Here is a 20,586-nt window from a genome sequence, read left to right on the forward strand (position 1 = left end):
CACATAATTCAAACCAAATAAAGCTTTCAATTTATTAGATCTAAGACATTTTACTTGCTGTAGAGCTTGCTTGAGATCTAGACTCGAGTTTAAATCTCAAAATTTAACGTTGTATCTTGAGAGGAGAGGAAGTTAAATCACCGCTGTGTTATATTTAATTATTCTAAATTTCGAGATTTTAAGCTTTCTAATCACCATGTGATACCGATGATGACCACACTTTACAATCTAATCTAACCTTTATAGTTTAAGTTTATTTTTTGGTTTGGTTCTAAACTTCTAACATGAAATTTAGTATTTTTTTTTTTTTTAAATTTAAATTTAAAAATTTGCTGGTTGAAATTTATCATTTTGGTAATATCAATTACCTAAATTGTTATTGATGTAACTGTAAACATACGCATAAGCATTAGTTAAATTAGATATATCACGTACCATCGATACGTTCATTAAAACCTAAACTACATTGACCTTTTGCATTACCTCAAAGTAACTTACATCGTACTTTCGTAATTGACAATTGTAAAGTAGTCAATTATATTGTAAATCCTAATCATGCATTGTAGATCATTTGAGAACCACAATCTCGTTTCAGACTTATAATAAATACAAATCACAAATCAAATTCCCAAAGTGGATTAATTTAATTTTAAAATGGGGGATTTAATTATAAATATTTAAAAAACATTCTATTTTAGTTTTGAGACAATTAATTAACTTTTGTATATAAAAATCTAATTTAAGCCAATTATACAATTTAGATTTAACCAATCTTACTTGTGAAGTTTAATTACCAAATTATTAAAGTTGTTCTCCTTAATCCTAATATTACAATAGCAAAACCCAAAAGATAGAGCTAATTGTAGTGAACTTTACAGACAAAAAATCTTGGTATTTATTTATCAACTCTAATTTGAGATAAATAATTTTCGTATAACTTTAGTTTCATTTAAACTTAAAAATCAAATTTATCAAGTTAAAACTATTGGAAGCTCTTGAATACAACCTGAAGCGCGTTCTTACTGTTCAAAAAACTCAAATATAACTTATTGGCTATTGATCTTAAACTAATTATAAGCTTAATTAATTGCTTCGTGAATCAAGCTCTAAAAAATAATAAACTTTCTATTAAATTTGAAACGAAAGATTTATTATGAATCAAGCAAATCAGATTAGAACAAAGAGTGCATCAAGATTTTCAAATAAAGAGTATATGCAATATATCGTACAGATTCGTTGTAAATACTGCTGAAAATGAAAAAAAATTGTTTGATCGACTTACCATGTGGTACTTCACCCGAAAAATTTCGAACAGAATTTTAACTTAACTAATTAATTTAATTAATCATTTGTAATTACATCCTAATTGTTCGTATTTGTCAAATTGTAGAATTTTTTTTTGGCAATAATATTCTTTAGGTCTTTAATATCATCAATTTATGAACAACTTCACTAGATCATTGAAACAAAAGTGATGATTTTACTGTGTGTTAAAATAAGCATTAAAAATAATTTATCAACATTCCATGTACAAGAAATTGGCGTTTTGATACTTCAAAATTTAGTATTATTACGTCGTATTTAACACTTATCACTTTTTATATTTAGTTTGTTCAGCAATATTAATTTAAAACACAAACAAAAAATATTACACAAAATAAAGTTTTAAATTAAAACAAAACACCATAATTTTTTTATTTTGCATTGTTTCATAACCCAATTATTTAAATGAAACTTAATAAATTTGGCATTACACTAGTTACAACAATAATCAAGTCTTTATTCCGTAACAACAATATAAACAAATACACTTTTAATAATTCAATTATACTTTTATTACTTTTGTAACTAAAAAGAATATTTAATTTAAGTTTGTAAAATTTAAATTTAATTTAAATTAATTTTGTACAAGATTTTTAAAATTTGCAATTTCTATTTTGTATTCTTAACTTTTTTTAAATATTGTAATTTCAATTCATAGGTTTTGAATTGTATAAAACCAGTATAATATTCCTTGTTTTACTCTATTCATTTGCCTTTTTTTTTGATTTATATTTTTTATCAGTTTATCAGTTTTAGAAATCTTATTTACCTTTACAACTCAAACCTTTTACATTCGCTTAGGAAAAACCAATTCACATATAAGAAAATGAGATTCTCAAATATTTTAGCTGGTTCATTAGCTTTATTAACTGCCAGTGTTTCCGCTGTAGATGTTGCATGTTTGGTAGACGGTGTTGCAGTCGCTGTTGTTGATTTAGATACTGGTGTCTGTCCATTCACAATTCCAGCTTCATTACCACAACCAATTTTTGAATTTACTTCAACTGAAGATTACAATGTATTATTTTATTACTCATTAGTTGAATTAGTTAAATATTTTACTGATATTGTTGAAGCTGGTAATGTTATTAATATTCCAGCTAGACTTTTATATGGTACAAGCGGTGCTCCATTATATCAAGTTGCTGCTCAACAAACCCCAGCTTCAAATTCAACAGCTGGTATTAGAAAAAGATTAATGAAATCAACTCCATTAGTTAAAAGAGATGAAGCTGATGATTTTGCTGAATCATTAAAAGCTTTAGAAGGAACTTTCATTGGCGCAAGTGCTTTTGAAGTTGTTGATGTTAATGCTACCTCATCAACTGGTCCTATTGCCACTGGTCCTATTGCTACTATTCACTCAACTACTGTTATTACTGAAACTGTTTCATGTTCAACTACTACTGGTACTTCAACTTTAGCTGGTGGAGAAACTTCAGTTTTCACTTCATCATCTCCAATTTTATCAACTCACACCGCTATTATCACTCAAGTTGTAACCATAACATCATGTCATGAAAACAAATGTCACTTAACAACTGTTCCAGCTACTCCTTCAGTTGGTACTACTACCGTTCATGGAGTTGAAACCGTTTACACAACTTATTGTCCATTATCATCAGTTGCCCCACCACCATCAACCAAAGCCTTAACTACTACTGACGCTCATGGTGCTCCAACTACCGTTCAAGCTACTGCTTCATGGACCACTAAAACAGTTCAAGGTGTTGTCACTTCATACATTACTTATTGTCCATTAACTTCAACTACCCCAGGTCATGCCGCCGGTGTTACTACCACTACCGCCACTGTTGGCCATGGTGTTGCTACTACCGTTGCTAGTGCTGCTCATTCTGGTGCTCCATCAGCTGGTCATTCAGTTATTGCTTCAACTTCAGTTTACACTTCAGGTGCTTCAACTGTTACTACAGTTGTTTACAAAACTATTCAAGCTTCAGCCGCTTCAGGTGCTGCTACTCACGCTGCTTCAGTTCCAGCTGCTGCTGCTTCACACGCCACTGGTGCTGCTTCACACGCCACTGGTGCTACAGTTGCCGCTGCTTCACACGCTTCTGGTGCTGCCGCTGCTTCACACGCTTCTGGTGCTGCCGTTGCTTCACACGCTTCTGGTGCTGCCGTTGCTTCACACGCTTCTGGTGCTCCAACTGTTGCTGCTCAATCATCAGGTGCTCACTCATCAGCTATTATTTTAACTTATGCTGGTGCCGCTTCATCAAACGGTGCTACTTACTTAGCTTTAGCTTTAGTTCCATTAGCTTATTTCATTTAAGTAAGTTAGTTTTGAATTCATTTACTAATAGTCATAAAAATCATCAACTAATTCAACCAACCTCATGAAGTAATATTTTAATTCATTCATCCAATTTCCTACAACCACCATAGTACAAATTCGGTTATACTAAATTTACTAAATAAATTTCTTATTTCGTTTTCAAAAATTAATTTTAATTTTTGTAATTATTTTGCATCATACTTCCAACAAAAAACTTCAAATAAATTCACTAATGCATTAGTTCATAATGTAACAATAAATTTCGGTTTTACAACAAACATTACAGAGAAAAAGGAAGATTTATCATCAAATTTCTTCGTCACACTATTAACTATTTAATTTTATTTGTTATGTAATATATGTTTAATATTATTCAAAGTTTCAAAAAAAAAAAGAGATAAATATCAATTGAATTAAATAAAGAGATTAATTTTATATAAGTTCTTATTCAATTCTTAGCTCATTTACTAGTTTTGCTGTTTTATAATTTTTTAGTTCTTCTTTTAAATATATTTTATACCCATATTTTGAATATTCTCAGCTATTATATGTCTCTTGCATTTTTTCTGAGTCTAATATTATTTATTGAAGAGTTTCTAATGTATTTGCAAATTTTATTATTGGAATTTGCAATCAGAATAAAGTAGATTTTGATGGGGTTTCAATAAAAATTAATTACCCCTTAATTCTTTACAAAATCTCGTAAATTATAATTCTTTAGTTAAACTGAAATTGAAGGTGAGAGAGCGTTTTTTAGCATTTTTCACCGTGAATTTACTTCCAAAATTTTAAGCCTAACCCGTGGTAATAACATAAAGATACTACTTTTAGCAACAATTCTTTCACTGTATCCTTAGCTTTGATTATTTCGTTCTTATAGCTTAGTTTGGTGTGTATGATTGGCAAGATGCTAAGCAACTAGAACTTCAAAGTTTTTGGCTCATGTTAAGTTTAGTAAGCATTTGAGATTTTAGTTGTATATTGGTGATAACAACAAAAGTCAGTAATGTGAGGAATTTGCTAAAATGTGCAATATTATTCAGAATTCAATATCAGCTTCTTCATAATATGTTAGTATTGTATATCTCTGCTCAGCTAAATAGTAAGAAATTACTAGGGATATACTTTGTCCATCGTCCTTGCTTATGAGACATGAACTTTCAAACTTGTTCAAGAGTAAAGCAAAAGCTAAATTTGTTTTAGGACAATTATTATAGTATATTTTTATTATTCTGTTTTCCTTTTCGGTTAATTCAAAATGTTAAGAGTACATCAAATAACAACAAAATATTATAGAATTAAATATTATAATTGTGAAGAACTCTGGTCTTAATCTTCCATGCATTTTCCTAACCATACTGTACAATCAAGAAAATCAGATCGTAAGAATTGAACCTATATACGGAATTTCATGACAGAATATTATTTACGAATCTGAAATTGAGATTTTTTTAAAAGTTGACTACTCATTACGAATTTCAAATACTCGAAAATTTTGACTGGCATTTAAATTATTTTAGATATTCTATTAGTATGTACAGTTGAAGTGTTATAAAGAAGAATGATTGATTAGTTGTAAATCATGCCTTTTCGGCACATGTGTCTACGTAATCATATACATAGTGATGAGAGAAATTTTCCAAAGTTGAATGTCGTAGGAAAAATCTAGATTCAGTTACAATTTAAATGATTTGAATACTAGAATTGAAGAGCTTCCAACTCCAATTATTTTTATCACTTAAACGATTTTAAAAAGAATGTTCCGTATAATTAACGAGAAGTGAGTGAATGTAGTTAAAATTATTTTCTTTGTTTATTGTTTATGTTCTTTTAATAAACGGAAATCTAAAATTGATTTTGTGAATACAAATACACAAATAAAATATGCAAGTGTTAATGCCCTTGTTCAATAATTATTATTGTTGAAGTTAAGATACAATTTGGATCTAAAAATTTAAGTTCTTCCGTAAACCTAAAATCCGGATTTGTATAATTCATGTTCAAATTCTGAAAATCATTTCTATTTTGATATCTTTTACAAACAAAAGCTAAAACCATTCTTTCAGGTCGTTTGAGTGAAAGAATTAAACTACCTAGCAAAAATTGGTGAGTATCTGGGATAATTAATTTTTAAAAAGTAAGGCAGTTTCTGAAAATGTGTACATTCTTTCCTCCAAAGCTTACAATTGGAGCAAATATGCATAAACTTGCCAAACTAAAAGAGGAGAAGTAATTTAATTCCTATTTGTTCCAATTGTTAGACTGATTTAGCTTGCCAAGATTTGCTATCTATTCTTTAGTAACAATTTACTAATTTATGTGCATAAATTAACTCCTAAATTTCAGTTGTTTGACGAGAAATTAAATTAAAATAATTTATTATAACTAATCTGAACCGTCAAACTGAAATATATTAATAAATTATTATAATCGAATAATCAATAAAGTTAAAAATAGAAACAAAATGGAAAAAAAATAACTTAAAGATTAGTAGCAGGTTAGCACCCACGAGAACGAAATATAGATTATTAAAAATTGAATATACAATATATTAAATGAAATAAAATTTAAAGCCAATATATATACGAACCAACAAGAAATGCTCAATAGCGAACAAATTGGAAAATAAGAAGCTAGACTGAGATTTTGGATAGAGAATTCGTCTAAAATGATTATAATGAAAATATAAATTTGTACAGACTATAGAAATAAATGTCTTCGTAAATTTACAAATTTTTTATTTTTTGAAAAGATTACAAACAATAAGATTTATTCGTTTCAAATCAAAATTTTCATAATAAATTGAAATCTGCAAATTAATGATTAATTGAACTTCATTTTTCATGTTGTCCATAGGCGTTCATATGCACTCAAAATTTTTATTTTTTTATTTTTTATTTAATATATATAGTATACAGGTAGTGTAATTTTATTAATTAGATTATTTTCTATCGTCAAAAATTTTTTTAAATAAAATTAAAAAAAATTATGAAACATCTCCATTCTATTGTTCTTTTTTTCTTTGTTGAATAATCAGATAATGTTTCGTTTAATTTATGATCTTCGTGTTACGGCAATTATTCAATCTCAACCTCAGTCTCATTATACCAATATATCGTTATGGGTGCCTTTACAACCGCAATTTCATCTCCTTAATCTATAAATTGTTGACCCATGCTTTTGTCCAATCAAGAACAAGCAATGAATATTCATGAGGACTGAGTTTTTTCCAATTAGTAGTTGTTTCAGAATTGATCAACATACAATTATTATTTATGTACAAATTTCAAAATAATTTATTCATTTTTAATAAGGTGTCACGCGTTTAAAATTTTATTATTTAAGTGAATTTCATATGAAATTGTTATCGTTAACTAGACGATGAATATTTAATATTAATATCATAATTCAGAAAAACAGTCCATTTTCATATCAAAGTAAGATCGAATCATTAAACCGTATTACAAATATATTTTTTGCATTTTTCATTTAATTGATATTCATACAACAAGTGAAGACAATAATCTAAACTTTGAAACAGCAGATCACTTTTGGCTTAAAATGAAAGGAATTTTACAACAAATTAACTCACTGAAAAAGAAATTTACATTTTTATTATATTATTTGTTAATGTTAATTTCATTAACCACAAATGTCGTTTGAAAAAGGGTCCAACAAATGTATGAGATCTTAACTTTAAAATTAGAACACAAAACTAGAGTTCAAATAATTTTAATTTGGTTGCAAACTTTTATAATATTTCAAAATATAGTAAATATTATTTAGACGATTTAATAATTCTAGAATACAAATCTGAAACAAATTTAACAATGGATCATTAAATTATCATATTGAAAAACACGAATAATTGCAATTATAAAAATATTCCAAGCATGTTGAAGTAAAAAAATGTTGTCTATAAATATACTTCAACTTTCCTCAAAATATATTTTATTTCAATTTTACAATTTTTAATCATCAAGTTAATCTTCATTATTCATTCGCTTATATTAAACATACTTTGCTAATTCATTATGAAAGTTTCTTGTGTTTTATCAACTGCTTTATTATCTTCAATAGCTTTAGCTCATTTTGGTAAAGATCATGGTAAAGATGCAACAACTTCACCATTAAGTACAGAATTTACTACAAAAACAGATATAAAAACTACATTGGTCACAGTTACGTCTTGTTCAGAAAATCGTTGTTCAAAAGTTACTCATGCCACGGGGGTCACGACAATTACTGAAGATACAACCGTTTATACAACTTATTGTCCTTTCACTTCAGTTCCTTCCACCACATCAACTACATCAACATCTACAACTCCTTCAACTACATCAACCTCAACAACTCCTTCAACTACATCAACTTGTACAACTCCTTCAGCTACATCAACTTCAACAACTTCTTCAACTACGTCCACTTCAACAACTGCAATCCCATCAAGTTCATCCTCATCGACTTATAAATGTTTAACCACAGTCACTGAAGGTAAAAAAGTTTTCACTACTGATTGCTCATACACTCCGATTTGTTCAACAACTACTACTCCAGCTCCATCAAGTTCAAGTTCAAGCTCATCAATTTATGTTTGTTTAACTACAGTTACTGAAGGTTATAAAACTTTTACTACTGATTGTTCATACACTCCAGTTTTATCATCAAGTACTCCGGTTGCTTCTTCAAGTACTCCAGTTTCATCATCAAGTACTCCAGTTTTATCATCAAGTACTCCAGTTTCATCATCAAGTACTCCAGTTGCATCATCAATTTTATCCTCAAGTACTCCAGTTGCATCATCAAGTGCTCCAGTTTCATCATCAAGTACTCCAGTTGCATCATCAAGTACTCCGGTTGCATCATCAAGTACTCCGGTTGCATCATCATCAAGTGCTCCAGTTTCATCATCTAGTATTGCAGTTTCATCATCATCTACAACTCCAATCTCATCATCATCTACAACTCCAATCTCATCATCATCTACAACTCCAATCTCATCAAGTCCAATTTCATCAAGCTATGTCTGCATAACTACAATTACTGAAGGAACTAAGTGCTTCACTACCGATTGCTCATACACTCCAGTTTCATCTTCATCGTCCACTACTCCAAATTCATCAAGTTCAATTGTTAGTTCAGTTTCATTTTCATCAAGCTCAGTTAGTGCTCCAGTATCAAGTAGCCAATTTAGTTCTTCAATTTCAACTACAATTTCATCTTCATCAAGTTCAGCATCATCATCTGCAAGCTATTCTAGTGCTTATTCTTCAAGTTTAGTATCATCAGCATCAAGCGCTTATTCATCAAGCTCAATTGATTCATCATTATCTAGTATTTATTCATCGAGTTCAGTTGCTTCATCAGTTTCAATTTCAACCTTATCAAGCTCATTTACTTCAAGCTTTTCATCTGTTTCAACTTCTGTTGTATCATCAGCTTCTAGTTCAATTGTTAGCTCAAGCTTTGTTGCTTCTAGTTCATACACACCATCAGCTTCTACTATTTCAGTTTCATCAGCATCTACCACACCAATTTCATTCAGCTCAAGTAGTATTCCAGCTTCAAGTTTTGTTACTTCTTCAACAAGTGGTAATTCAACTTCAATCTCACCAACAGAATCAGTTCCTTCATCAATTGTATCAACTCTGATTGAAAGTGTTAGCTCCACCATTATTACTACCACATCATACAGTGGAGAATCTTCAATTGTTTCTACTTTAACCACTGGATTAACAACAATAACATCTGGTACTACAGTTTACACTACTTATTGTCCTTTAACTCCATCATCAACTTCAATTTTACCAACTGAAGTAACATCAACTACTATTCCTGGAGTAAGCTCAACTGTTATTACTACTACATCTGAAAGCGCTGGATCATCATTTGTGTCAACTTTCACAACAGGAATTACCACGATTTCATCAGGTACTACAGTTTACACTACTTATTGTCCATTAACTACTGAATCTATTTCATCATCACCATCAATTCCAGAAGTTAGTCATACTGTTGTAACAACTACATCTCAAAGTGCTGGATCATCATTCGTTTCTACTTTCACTACTGGTGTCACTACTATTTCATCAGGAAATACATTTTACACAACTTTCTGTTTATTAACTTCAGCTATTCCATCTGGTGGTAATGTTGTTTCATTTACTGCAACCAGTGGACAAATTATTACTACAACTGCTTCAACTCCTCAAGTTATTGTTACAACAGCATCAAGTGAAAGTTTAATTACTAAAATTGGAGCTAAAGGTGTAGAATCAGTTTATACCGTATCAAGTGGTCAAATTATTACTACAACAGCATCAAGTGGTCAACCAATTGTTACTACAGCATCTTATGGTCAAGTTATTGTTAATACTGTTCCAGCTGAAAGTGTTGAAGCTTCATCAACATCAATCTCTGAGTCAAATGAAACTGCTCCATCTCCTGTCGGTTCAAATATTGCTATTGATACTACTACTACTCAAGGTTCTAATGTCCCAACATCTATTGAAGCCGTTTCAGTTACAACTGCTGCTCAAATTACTGGTGAAAGTGTTGTTCCTTCAATTAGTCAAGCTTCAGAATCTACAAGTATTTCAATTGGTCAAGCATCAGTCAGTTCAGTTACACCATCTCATACTATATCTACATATGAAGCTTCTGGTTCTTCAACAAAACAACCAGTATTTGCATTAGCCATAATTTTATTTGCATATTTCATTTAATCTCATTATTTCGTTATTTCATTATTGATTTTTTTCATTTCAAAACTTTCATACCCATTTCAAATTCCTTCAACAAAAAGAGGTCTAATTTCGGTTTTCGTATTTCGTTTTATACTTTTTGATAAATTTATAATATATGAAAATTCAAAATGTAGAATCTCTATGATTACTAAGTTAGTATTACTTCTTCTTTTTCCCTCAATTAAAGCATAGTCAAATATATAACTAATTCATGTAGGTGTTAATTGATTTCAAATTACAACCGAAGACATTATAAAGTGGTTGTAATCATGACGATAACGCATGTATAATTCTAATCATTGTAGTTAAAAAAATATATATATTTGTATTCTTGACTTTCTTCGTAGAATGTTGTAACATACTAAAATTATAATCTTTATCTTCATAAATGATCTGAAATATGTAAATAATAATGTTGTAAAAAAAAGTGAAAAATTTCTATTGAAAAAAAAAAAAGATTATAAATTTACGAAGATTAAATTGATAATATTTTACACTACTTATATTTAAATCAATTATTTGAAACAAAGCAGACATAAAACAACAAGGAAACTTGGACATTGATATAATGATTTCATATATAAGTCTTTGCAGGTAAAAAACATTTTTTGATTTAGTATTTGAATAAGTTTTCTAGGATTTAGTAAAATTACAAACATCTTAACCGCTAGTTCTGCCATATAAGCAAAATTTTAAGATTCAAAAAATTCGTAAAATTGGAGGTTTCAAAATTAAACAATCAGATTTCATAAAACTTTATACCGTTTGTAACCGCAGACTGAAACATCTCTATTTATTATTTGAAGTAGTTGAAATTAATTCGGTTAATTTCAATTTAAATTTGAACCTGAATCGGAATATTTTTTATTTATATTTGTTTTATGTGGAGTGAATATACATTATTACACAAAATTATTAAACATAATAGAAAATTTTCAAATTATTATTAAAGTCATATTTGAAAAATTCAATTTGAGTCATCATTATAAAATTAACATTAGTTATTATTTGAATTTATTTATTAGATCATTTTATTTATTTATTAATCAAACTAATCATTCATCATAATACTACCATTTTCAACAATCCAAAATGCCTATGTTAAAAGATCCATCAACAAAATATAGGAAATTTCCACAAATTAATTTACCAAATCGTAAATGGCCTAATAATTCATTAGATAAAGCTCCAAGATGGTTATCAACAGATTTAAGAGATGGTAATCAATCATTACCTGATCCAATGTCTATTACTGAAAAAAAAGAATATTTTAAAAAATTAATTGATATTGGATTTAAAGAAATTGAAGTAAGTTTCCCATCTGCTTCACAAATTGATTTTGATTTTACACAATTTGCAGTAAAGACAGCTCCAGAAGATGTAAGTATACAAGTTTTATCACCATGTCGTGAAGAATTAATTAAAAGAACGGTTGAATCATTAAAAGGAGCTAAAAGAGCTACAGTTCATATATATTTAGCCACATCAGATTGTTTTAGAAATGTTGTATTTGGATTAAGTAAAGAAGAAAGTAAAAAATTAGCTGTTAAATGTACTAAATTAGTTAGACAATTAACAAAAGATGATCCTTCAACTGCTGGAACAGATTGGGATTTTGAATTTTCACCAGAAACTTTTTCAGATACTGATTTAGATTATGCAGTGGAAGTATGTGAAGCTGTAAAAGAAGCTTGGGGTCCAACTGAACAAAAACCAATTATATTTAATTTACCTGCAACTGTTGAAATGGCAACTCCAAATATTTATGCTGATCAAATTGAATATTTTGCAACAAATATAAGTGAAAGAGAAAAAATTTGTATATCTTTACATCCTCATAATGATCGTGGATGTAGTGTTGCAGCAGCTGAATTGGGGCAATTAGCCGGTGCTGATCGTGTTGAAGGTTGTCTTTTTGGTAATGGTGAACGTACAGGTAACGTTGATTTAGTTACTTTAGCATTAAATTTATATACTCAAGGTGTAACTCCACATCTAGATTTTTCAGATATTACTTCAGTTATTGATATAGTTGAAAAATGTAATAAAATACCAGTTCATGCAAGAGCTCCATATGGTGGATCATTAGTTGTTTGTGCATTTAGTGGATCACATCAAGATGCAATTAAAAAGGGTTTTGCTGCACATTCAGATAAAATTAAAAAATCAGAAGGTAAAAAAAATGTACATTGGCAATTACCATATTTACCATTGGATCCAGAAGATATTGGTAGAACTTATGAAGCTATTATTAGGGTTAATTCACAATCAGGTAAAGGAGGTTCAGCTTGGGTTATTTTACGTAATTTAGAATTAGATTTACCAAGAGGTTTACAAATTGCATTTTCTAAAATAGTACAAGATCGTGCTGAAATTAAAGGTCAAGAATTAACAAATCAAGAATTATGTGATTTATTTAAACAAGAATATTTTATTGATTATGATGAAGATGATAAAGAATCTGAAGATCAATACTATAAATTAATTGATTATTCAATTACTACACCTGAAAAAGGTATTAAACAAATTGAAGCTGAAATTTCAATTGATGGTAAATCAGTAACTATAAGTGGTAAAGGTAATGGTCAATTATCTGCATTTAACGATGCATTAGCTAAACATTTGGGTGTTGAAATCGATGTTAAGCATTATCATGAACATTCTTTAGGTGAAGATTCAAATGCAAGAGCTGCTACTTATATTGAAGTTTTGGTAAATAAGAAGATTAATAGATGGGGTGTTGGTATAAATACTGATGTTTCACAAGCTTCTTTCCTTTCATTAATTTCAATTCTTAATGGTTTAAAAAGAAATAAAGACATACAATAAACAATTTAAAAAGTTTGTTTTGTTAATTGTATATATATTGTAAAAAAAATGTAAAAGTAAATATTTGTTTAATTATCCTAGCTCTGACGGTTTGTATTGTAGAAAATAGTACACAAAGAATTTCTATACAACAAAAGTACAACGCACTTTTTCCACAACATCAACCACGATAAATTAGATATTGAATTATAGATTTATAGATAGACATGACTCAAGAGAATCCAGTAGATATAGCAAATACGTACAAACAAATAACTGAAGCTGAAAATCAAGCAACAAATTTGGAAAAAGCTTTAGATGCTTTTGAAGCAAAATTAGATTCAATTTTAAAAGAAGCAGAAAGTATAAATAAACCAGATTCTACTGATAATACCAATTCAAAGAGTCCTTCAAAATCAATAGAAGAATCAAATTAGAAATTTTTTAGAATATATAAAAAAAATTAATTATTACAATATTACATATTACATATTACATACATTCTACAAATTAATCCAACATTCCTTCTAAATCATTAACAGAAACAAATTCTGGCTCATTTGTTGGAGCAAATGGATTAATTGGATGAAATGGGTTAATCACCAAATCTTTGTCATCATTTAAATTTGGAATAGATACTTTTGCAGCTCTACCACCATCCAACCACCATTTAGATTTATCAGAACTTGGAGGAGGCAAATTTTCATTATCAAAATCCATATTTTTAGTATCAACATCAAATGAAATTGAAGAAATATCTTGTAAACCACCATGTTTTAATTTAAAATTATCATATAAATGATTTGAAATTTGTTTTTTTATAGATTGATTTATTAATTGTACAGTTATATTAAATAATGCATAAACTGGTCTATGATCTGAAAATACAATATTTTCACAAGAATTATATTCAATTGGTTTCATTAAATTTTTTCTTGATAAATATAATATACGATCTGTCCATGCTGGAATTCTTTGTTTTTCACTTGTATCATATATTTTTGTACCATTATCAAATTTATAAGTTGGTGGGAATGAAATTTCTTGTTCTGCAAAAAATGGAAATGCTTCACCACTTGCCATTTGTTGATTTAATTGATCAAATTCAAATAATTTATTATATGATTTTGTTAAAATTAAAGGTTTTACTTGATCATTTTGTAATGGTGCTATTCTATAATTTAGATCTCCTAACCATATAACACAATCATGATTTGGAATTCTTCTATTTTTAGAAAATTGTATACCTTTAATTAAAGTTTTATAATTATGATGTCTTTCTTCATTATTTGTAACCCCAGCTGCAAAATGTGAAGATACAAAACATATTGAAGTATCTGAAAATGAAAAACTAACCGCAACTCCTCCTTTATTAGCTGCAACTCCTCCAAGACCTGTTTTTTTGAATGAAAACTCGGCATCTGATATATATTTCATCTCGGATTCTTTGACAAAAAATAATAATACTAGTCCTCCTAATTGACCACTCCACATGACCACGTATTTATCTCTTTTTGATAGACAATTTAGAATTTTTCTTTCCCATTGAGTTTTATTTCTGGAGTCAGTATTTACCATTTGATTAGGTTTCAATTCAACAATTTCTTGTAAACCAACAAATACAACATCATATGATTTAGTTCTACAACGTTCAGGATAAATCCATTCTTCAATATCTCCATCATATAATTCACCATTTAAATTAAAAGTAGTAGCAAAAACAGTTATTTCTGATTGTGATGTGAATTGTTTACTATGTTTACTTAATTCTCTAGCAACATAATCATGAAGTGGATTATGCAAATTGATCGGTGTTTGATCCTGCAAACGACCTAGTAATTTCAATAATGCTAATTCATTTGGTTTTGTATTATCTACAACTCCATTTAAATATTTTTTAGTTATATGAGATTTGACAGATGAAGCATGTGACATATTACTGGTTTGTAACTTATCAGTAGTAGATACGAAATTCATTGTGAGTTTTGTTAAAATGAGATCGTTTTCCTGCCATAATTTAGCATGCTTTATATATAGATCTCTTTCCAATTCAATACCAATATCTCCAAATGCTAATTCAATAATTTCTTGACTTATGATTTTGGATAAAAAATTGGCTTTACTTAAACTATCAAATGAATTAATTCTGAAAATTCCTAATTGTTTACCAATAAAACTCATTGATGGTTTATCATAAAATAAAGCACCAAAATTAATAGCCGATGAAGAAAATTCATTAACGATATCTGAAGGATTTTGAGCAGTGTAACCAACTTTTCTGATCCTTGAATGAGGAATGGGGAAATGAGTATATTTTAGTTTATATTCAATATTTGATAGATCTCTGTGTTTCAAATAATATTTCACTTGCTCTTCGAATGACATATTTAATACTCCTTTGTAAGATTTATCTGAAAGCTCGTTGATTATATGTACATCCCCGTATTGATATGCTAACCTTTCTATATGTCTTGTGAATGCTTCTTGAGATGCTTCAAATGATCTTGGGAAAACTATTTTTTTACCACTTCCTGCTATTAAACTTTTTGTCGTTGAGTTAATATTTAATTCCCAGTACATTGGTACATTACCTCTTGCAATAATGTATGATAAACAAAACTTTTCAGTATATATGATTATCTCTGATTCAACATAATTTGCTACACTGCCGTTACCATCGCAACCCCAATCTCCAAATACTGGACCTTGTTTTGCACAACTTTGTTTTGAAATTAAAGTCATCAATGCTTCATTTTTAGCTATTGTCGTATTTACAGTTTTAGCATAGCCTCTCGCAATGATTATAAGGAATCCAGATTTATCGATTTGTTTTTGTTCATTCGCTGATAATCTATTCCTAAATTCCAACAACTCACCCATCATAAAATTATTCCACAGAAATCTCGTGAAGTAAGAAATGTCAGCCACTAATTTAAATTCATATGTTCCAATACCTCTCTCTTGTATGTTTGACGTTATATCAAATGTTCTAGAGTAAAAAAATGCTCCACTCGATAGCAATTTTCTTACAGATGCTGCTGGAAACTTTATTCTTTCACTATCTTGATAACTTAGTTCGTCATAATCTTTATCATAAATATAGTCATATTCGTCATTATTTAAACAATGAAATTCAGTTCCTGTGATTTTATAAATTTGATCATCCATTGTTGGTGATGCAACTAATTCGTCTCTACGTATAAACCCCAAGAAGACTTTATTTTTCAAACTTAATAATCCAATAAATCCAATTAATTTATTTCTTTTAGGAGTTACGTCTCGATAAGTACTTAAATCAATATAATCTTTTCTTACAAATTCCACTAGGACTCTATTTTCATTATCATTTTCCTTGGATTTGTGTCCATGTATTAGTCCTCGAATACTTCTATGTTTATATGTTGGAAATGGATGTCTTATAATTAATGCATGAGTCGATGTTGTTATGATAAAAGTTCTTGGTTTTTCTTTGAGATATAATCTCATTTCTTGCGGTTGAATAGTTTAGTTATATAAATTTCATGAAATACTAATGAATTGAATATTTAGAATTGAATAGATGAAATAATTATTGTTGTTAAATTTTGATATGAAAAGTTGTTGCAAGTTTCAAATTAAAAACATAAAACATAATATTTGATAATAAAAAGAAATTGTAAAAATAATACAAAATTGATAGATATAATTTGTCAGATTATACAATTTTGTAACACGACAATAAAAATGTAATTTTAAAGGAAGAATTGAAGAAATGCAATATATTTTTCATTAAATAATTATACAACATTAAAAGTATAACTTAAACAATTAAGCTACTTTTTTAGTTTTCTTTTGTTTGATATGACCTTCTGGAATCCAATTAACATCATAAGTTGTATTTGTAGCACCAGTAGTTGTTGAAACAGCTGGATCAGTTGAAACACCAGTTTTTTTAACTTTAACAACTTTTACAGGAGCAGTACCTTTTAAATAATTTTTACCCCAAATTTCATAAGCTAAATAAATTAAACCAAATAAAGAAGCTAATAAAACAATTTCTAAGAAGATTAATCTTGGATCAAAAAATGAAATTGATTTATCAATAATTGAAGCTAATTGACCACGACATGGTAAAACTTTAATCAATTCTTCATGAACAATAAATACTTGAGGAATTAATTCATAATTGTTTGGAATTAAATCAACTGAAATTTTTTGTTCAAAAATTTCTGATCCACCTGGAGCAATTGGAATTGGTCCAATTCTACCTTGAGTCAAATTTGTAACAACTTGATTTGTAACAGGATTAGTAAAAGATCCAGTAACTCCAATCACAGTAATTTCTTCTTGTTCATTATTATTTACAGTATATTGAATTGTAATATCATCACCATTGACCCAATTAGCAACATCTTTTTGAGTTATTTCAGGAGTTTCTTTAATGTTATAATCAATTAAAATATCAACAGTTTGTTTGCCAGTAGTTTCATAACCTACAACTGATGCAATTGATGCTGATAAAGCAGTAATGATAGTAAATAACTTCATTGTTGATGATGATTTGGTAATTAAACAAAATTAGCACTTTTAAAAAATGTTGGAAAAAAAAAGAATGATAAAATAAAAGTTAGTACTAAATTTTGTGTAATATTCTATTCCATTTAGTGAAAAATTATTCAAACTTGAAAATGCAATTAATCACATCAGTACAGGTAAATTCTCGATTGCAATCTCACAACTGAAGTAGTCGAACAATGAATGAAATATAGCATAACATGATGGATTTTATAAAATTGTCTAAGAAACTACCATTTAGAATACGAAACCTCAAGTTAAATTATGTTCAATCACGGTTTTCAAGCATATCAACCAAACTAAAAGATTTCGAATCAGAAACAATGTACAAAGATGCAGTTAAAAGAACTAATCGACGAATTCATGAATACGAAAATTTGATTGAACTATCAAATCAATATGAAAAACATAGAACCAATATGATTGATATATTAAGTAATAAAGATAATATTAATGCAATATTTGGAAACGAAAAATTCAATACATATTTGAATTATGATGAAGTCTTTAAAAGTAAAGAGAATGAAGGATTGACATTTAATGAAGTAGAAACGCGAAATACTATGATGTTGATAAGCTCATTATTGCTTGAAAATGTTTTACAAGAAATAAAACTTAGGAAAGATAAAAATAATGATATGAACTCAAGAGATTTGATTGATGAGTTGAAACATTCAGACGAATTTGTATCGCTTGAGCAATATAGAAAATATTTCAATTATTATAAATCCTCACAATTTTTGAATGAGAATAGAACAGATCGTACCATAAAGAAGCCACAAGTAGTCACATTCAAACTGAATAAATATGACAACTCAGAACTATTGAATTCATTAAACTCCATTTTTAAGAAATGTCAATCCAGTAAAGACAAACTAGCTCATATAACATTAGCCTTAAAATTAGTACAAACATTTTTATCATCACATACCACTATACCCACACTTCAAACATTTGCATTCTTACTAGATAAATTTGGCGACATGAATTTGTTAAATTATCAGAAAATAATATATTTATCGTTATTTCAATACAAACATCAGCCAACACTATTAGCAACTCCAAAATCTGATTCTGGTAATAGATTTCCACAATTGATGCCTGATCATTTTTTACATTTAATTATTGCATACCCTAGAATCTTGGAGTCATTATTAAAATATCAAGTTTTAAGACAGGATAAATTTATGTTTATTGAATTATTATCATTTTTAAAACTAGACAAATTAGCTGGTGAAATAATGGTTATAAAGTCTCCACTTTTATCAAAATCAAAATATAAATTACCTAATTATATTCCAACTTTCAACTTTGATAATAAACTATTACTTACAGTTCCGAGATCTACAATATATGAAATAATGAAACTAACTATCGATTTAGAAATATACGAATATTTGGACTTATTATTCAATAAGATTGTGTTGCATTCAAAAGACGAATCAAATATAGAATTGAACTATATTGAAGCTAGTTTAGTCGAAGGAAAAATATTTGATACTGAATTGTTTTTAATCATGTTGAACGCGGCTATAAGCTCAAATGATCCAGGTAGAGTTATGTGGATATTACCATTTTTTGATGAATTTGTTAAGGACAACAAATACAAGATAGATGAAGAATTAAAGAGTAAAATGTTAAATGCCTTAAAATTATTTGGTCTTGAAGGTAAGTTAAAAACATACGAAAATTCATTAGAATAAAACTCAACCTATTGATTTTATTTTTGTTCCAACAACAATTTGGCAAAATTTTCACCAGCTTTATCCCATTTTTCTTTCAAAAAAAATCCCTTTGCGGTAATATCAAATGCATTAATTTTTTCATTTTCTTTAATACTGTTAACAATCTCTATCGTAGCTAATAATAATGATATTTTACGTGTTAAATTGAAATAATGATTATTCAACTCTTCTGATTTAGCAAAATTAAGTGCACTTTGTAGCTTTGTATTATTTTTTTTCATTTTAGTTTTTAATTTTGCAGTGATGTTTTACTAGATTTGGTTTCAACTGAAATTGATTTTTCAATACTGATATTAACACTTCTCTTTTTATTCTTTTCTTCTTGTATTTCACTAACAACTTCAGCCATCATTGAAGCTCTTATAACGACTAATTCATCATTTGATAATCTTGAACTACTTTGACCTGAACATATACCACTTCTGTTTCTTGTCATGATTTTGTTTGTTTTTGAATGAAGATAATAAATGTGTTATAGATAACAGATTAATTTAACTTTTTTTTTTTTTTTTTTGATCTTGACGATTTTATTAAAGAATAATTTAAATCTGAAACAAACACAAAAACAAATTGAACAATAAAGTTGTATTGATAAAGCCGTGTAGGAAAGCTAACAATTTTTGTTTACAACTTTTACCTTAAAAATTAGCTTATGCAATTGTCTTCTATCTATTAGCAAGCTAGGATCAAGCAGTTTTGTACCCACAGTTTATTTATGACGATGAAATTTGTACTTTTTTTAGGCGTCTCTTTGTAAACCAAAGTCTTAAAAATTTTGGATTCAATCTTGCCACTAAAAGACTTGACTCGAGCTTCTCCAATGGTGGCTTTTGTGACTTCAATTTTCTCAGTCTATATTAAAGATCTAGTTGTAGCGTGTTAATCTCAGAGTAGAGCGATTTCAATCGGGAATTTTCGAGACTTGTTTTCAATTTGTGCAAATTTTAATATCTCATATTTCAATTCTCCATTCCTTAGCAAATTGGTGATATCCCGCCCAGAAAATGTTTTCCGTTTGTATAATTCAATGCTATACTAAGGTTTTTTTTCTTGAATAACCACAGTTTATGAGTTACTTTCCCAGGGCATTAGAATCACTTCAAGTGCTTGCTTT

At 28.4% G+C, this 20,586-nt stretch overlaps 7 protein-coding genes across 7 annotated transcripts; 4 read left to right on the forward strand and 3 right to left on the reverse strand. All coding sequences in view use genetic code 12, as the record gives it.

The window, feature by feature from the left end:
- Positions 1-2,149: 2,149 nt before the first annotated feature.
- On the forward strand, positions 2,150-3,616 carry KGF54_003736 (uncharacterized protein; the record flags this gene model as incomplete). The annotated part of the gene is made up of 1 exon (XM_051764357.1): positions 2,150-3,616. The coding sequence occupies one exon, from the start codon at positions 2,150-2,152 to the stop codon at positions 3,614-3,616; it is 1,467 nt and encodes a 488-aa protein (XP_051619796.1).
- Positions 3,617-7,653: 4,037 nt separating this feature from the next.
- KGF54_003737 (uncharacterized protein) lies at positions 7,654-10,344 on the forward strand (the record flags this gene model as incomplete). The annotated part of the gene is made up of 1 exon (XM_051764358.1): positions 7,654-10,344. One exon carries the CDS (start codon positions 7,654-7,656, stop codon positions 10,342-10,344), a length of 2,691 nt encoding a protein of 896 aa, XP_051619797.1.
- Positions 10,345-11,457: 1,113 nt separating this feature from the next.
- KGF54_003738 (2-isopropylmalate synthase) lies at positions 11,458-13,610 on the forward strand (the record flags this gene model as incomplete). Its single annotated transcript, XM_051764359.1, has 2 exons — positions 11,458-13,165; positions 13,399-13,610. 2 exons carry the CDS (start codon positions 11,458-11,460, stop codon positions 13,608-13,610), a joined length of 1,920 nt encoding a protein of 639 aa, XP_051619798.1.
- A 73-nt stretch (positions 13,611-13,683) lies between these two features.
- INP51 (phosphoinositide 5-phosphatase) lies at positions 13,684-16,659 on the reverse strand (the record flags this gene model as incomplete). Its single annotated transcript, XM_051764360.1, has 1 exon — positions 13,684-16,659. One exon carries the CDS (start codon positions 16,657-16,659, stop codon positions 13,684-13,686), a length of 2,976 nt encoding a protein of 991 aa, XP_051619799.1.
- A 321-nt stretch (positions 16,660-16,980) lies between these two features.
- Positions 16,981-17,700, reverse strand: KGF54_003740 (uncharacterized protein; the record flags this gene model as incomplete). The annotated part of the gene is made up of 1 exon (XM_051764362.1): positions 16,981-17,700. The coding sequence occupies one exon, from the start codon at positions 17,698-17,700 to the stop codon at positions 16,981-16,983; it is 720 nt and encodes a 239-aa protein (XP_051619800.1).
- A 227-nt stretch (positions 17,701-17,927) lies between these two features.
- On the forward strand, positions 17,928-19,430 carry KGF54_003741 (uncharacterized protein; the record flags this gene model as incomplete). The annotated part of the gene is made up of 1 exon (XM_051764363.1): positions 17,928-19,430. One exon carries the CDS (start codon positions 17,928-17,930, stop codon positions 19,428-19,430), a length of 1,503 nt encoding a protein of 500 aa, XP_051619801.1.
- Positions 19,431-19,701: 271 nt separating this feature from the next.
- Positions 19,702-19,908, reverse strand: KGF54_003742 (uncharacterized protein; the record flags this gene model as incomplete). Its single annotated transcript, XM_051764364.1, has 1 exon — positions 19,702-19,908. The coding sequence occupies one exon, from the start codon at positions 19,906-19,908 to the stop codon at positions 19,702-19,704; it is 207 nt and encodes a 68-aa protein (XP_051619802.1).
- Positions 19,909-20,586: the final 678 nt, after the last annotated feature.

The sequence above is a fragment of the Candida jiufengensis genome, assembly GCF_024610255.1.
Source record: "Candida jiufengensis strain CBS 10846 chromosome Unknown scaffold2, whole genome shotgun sequence".
Classification (NCBI taxonomy): domain Eukaryota; kingdom Fungi; phylum Ascomycota; class Pichiomycetes; order Serinales; family Debaryomycetaceae; genus Lodderomyces; species Lodderomyces jiufengensis.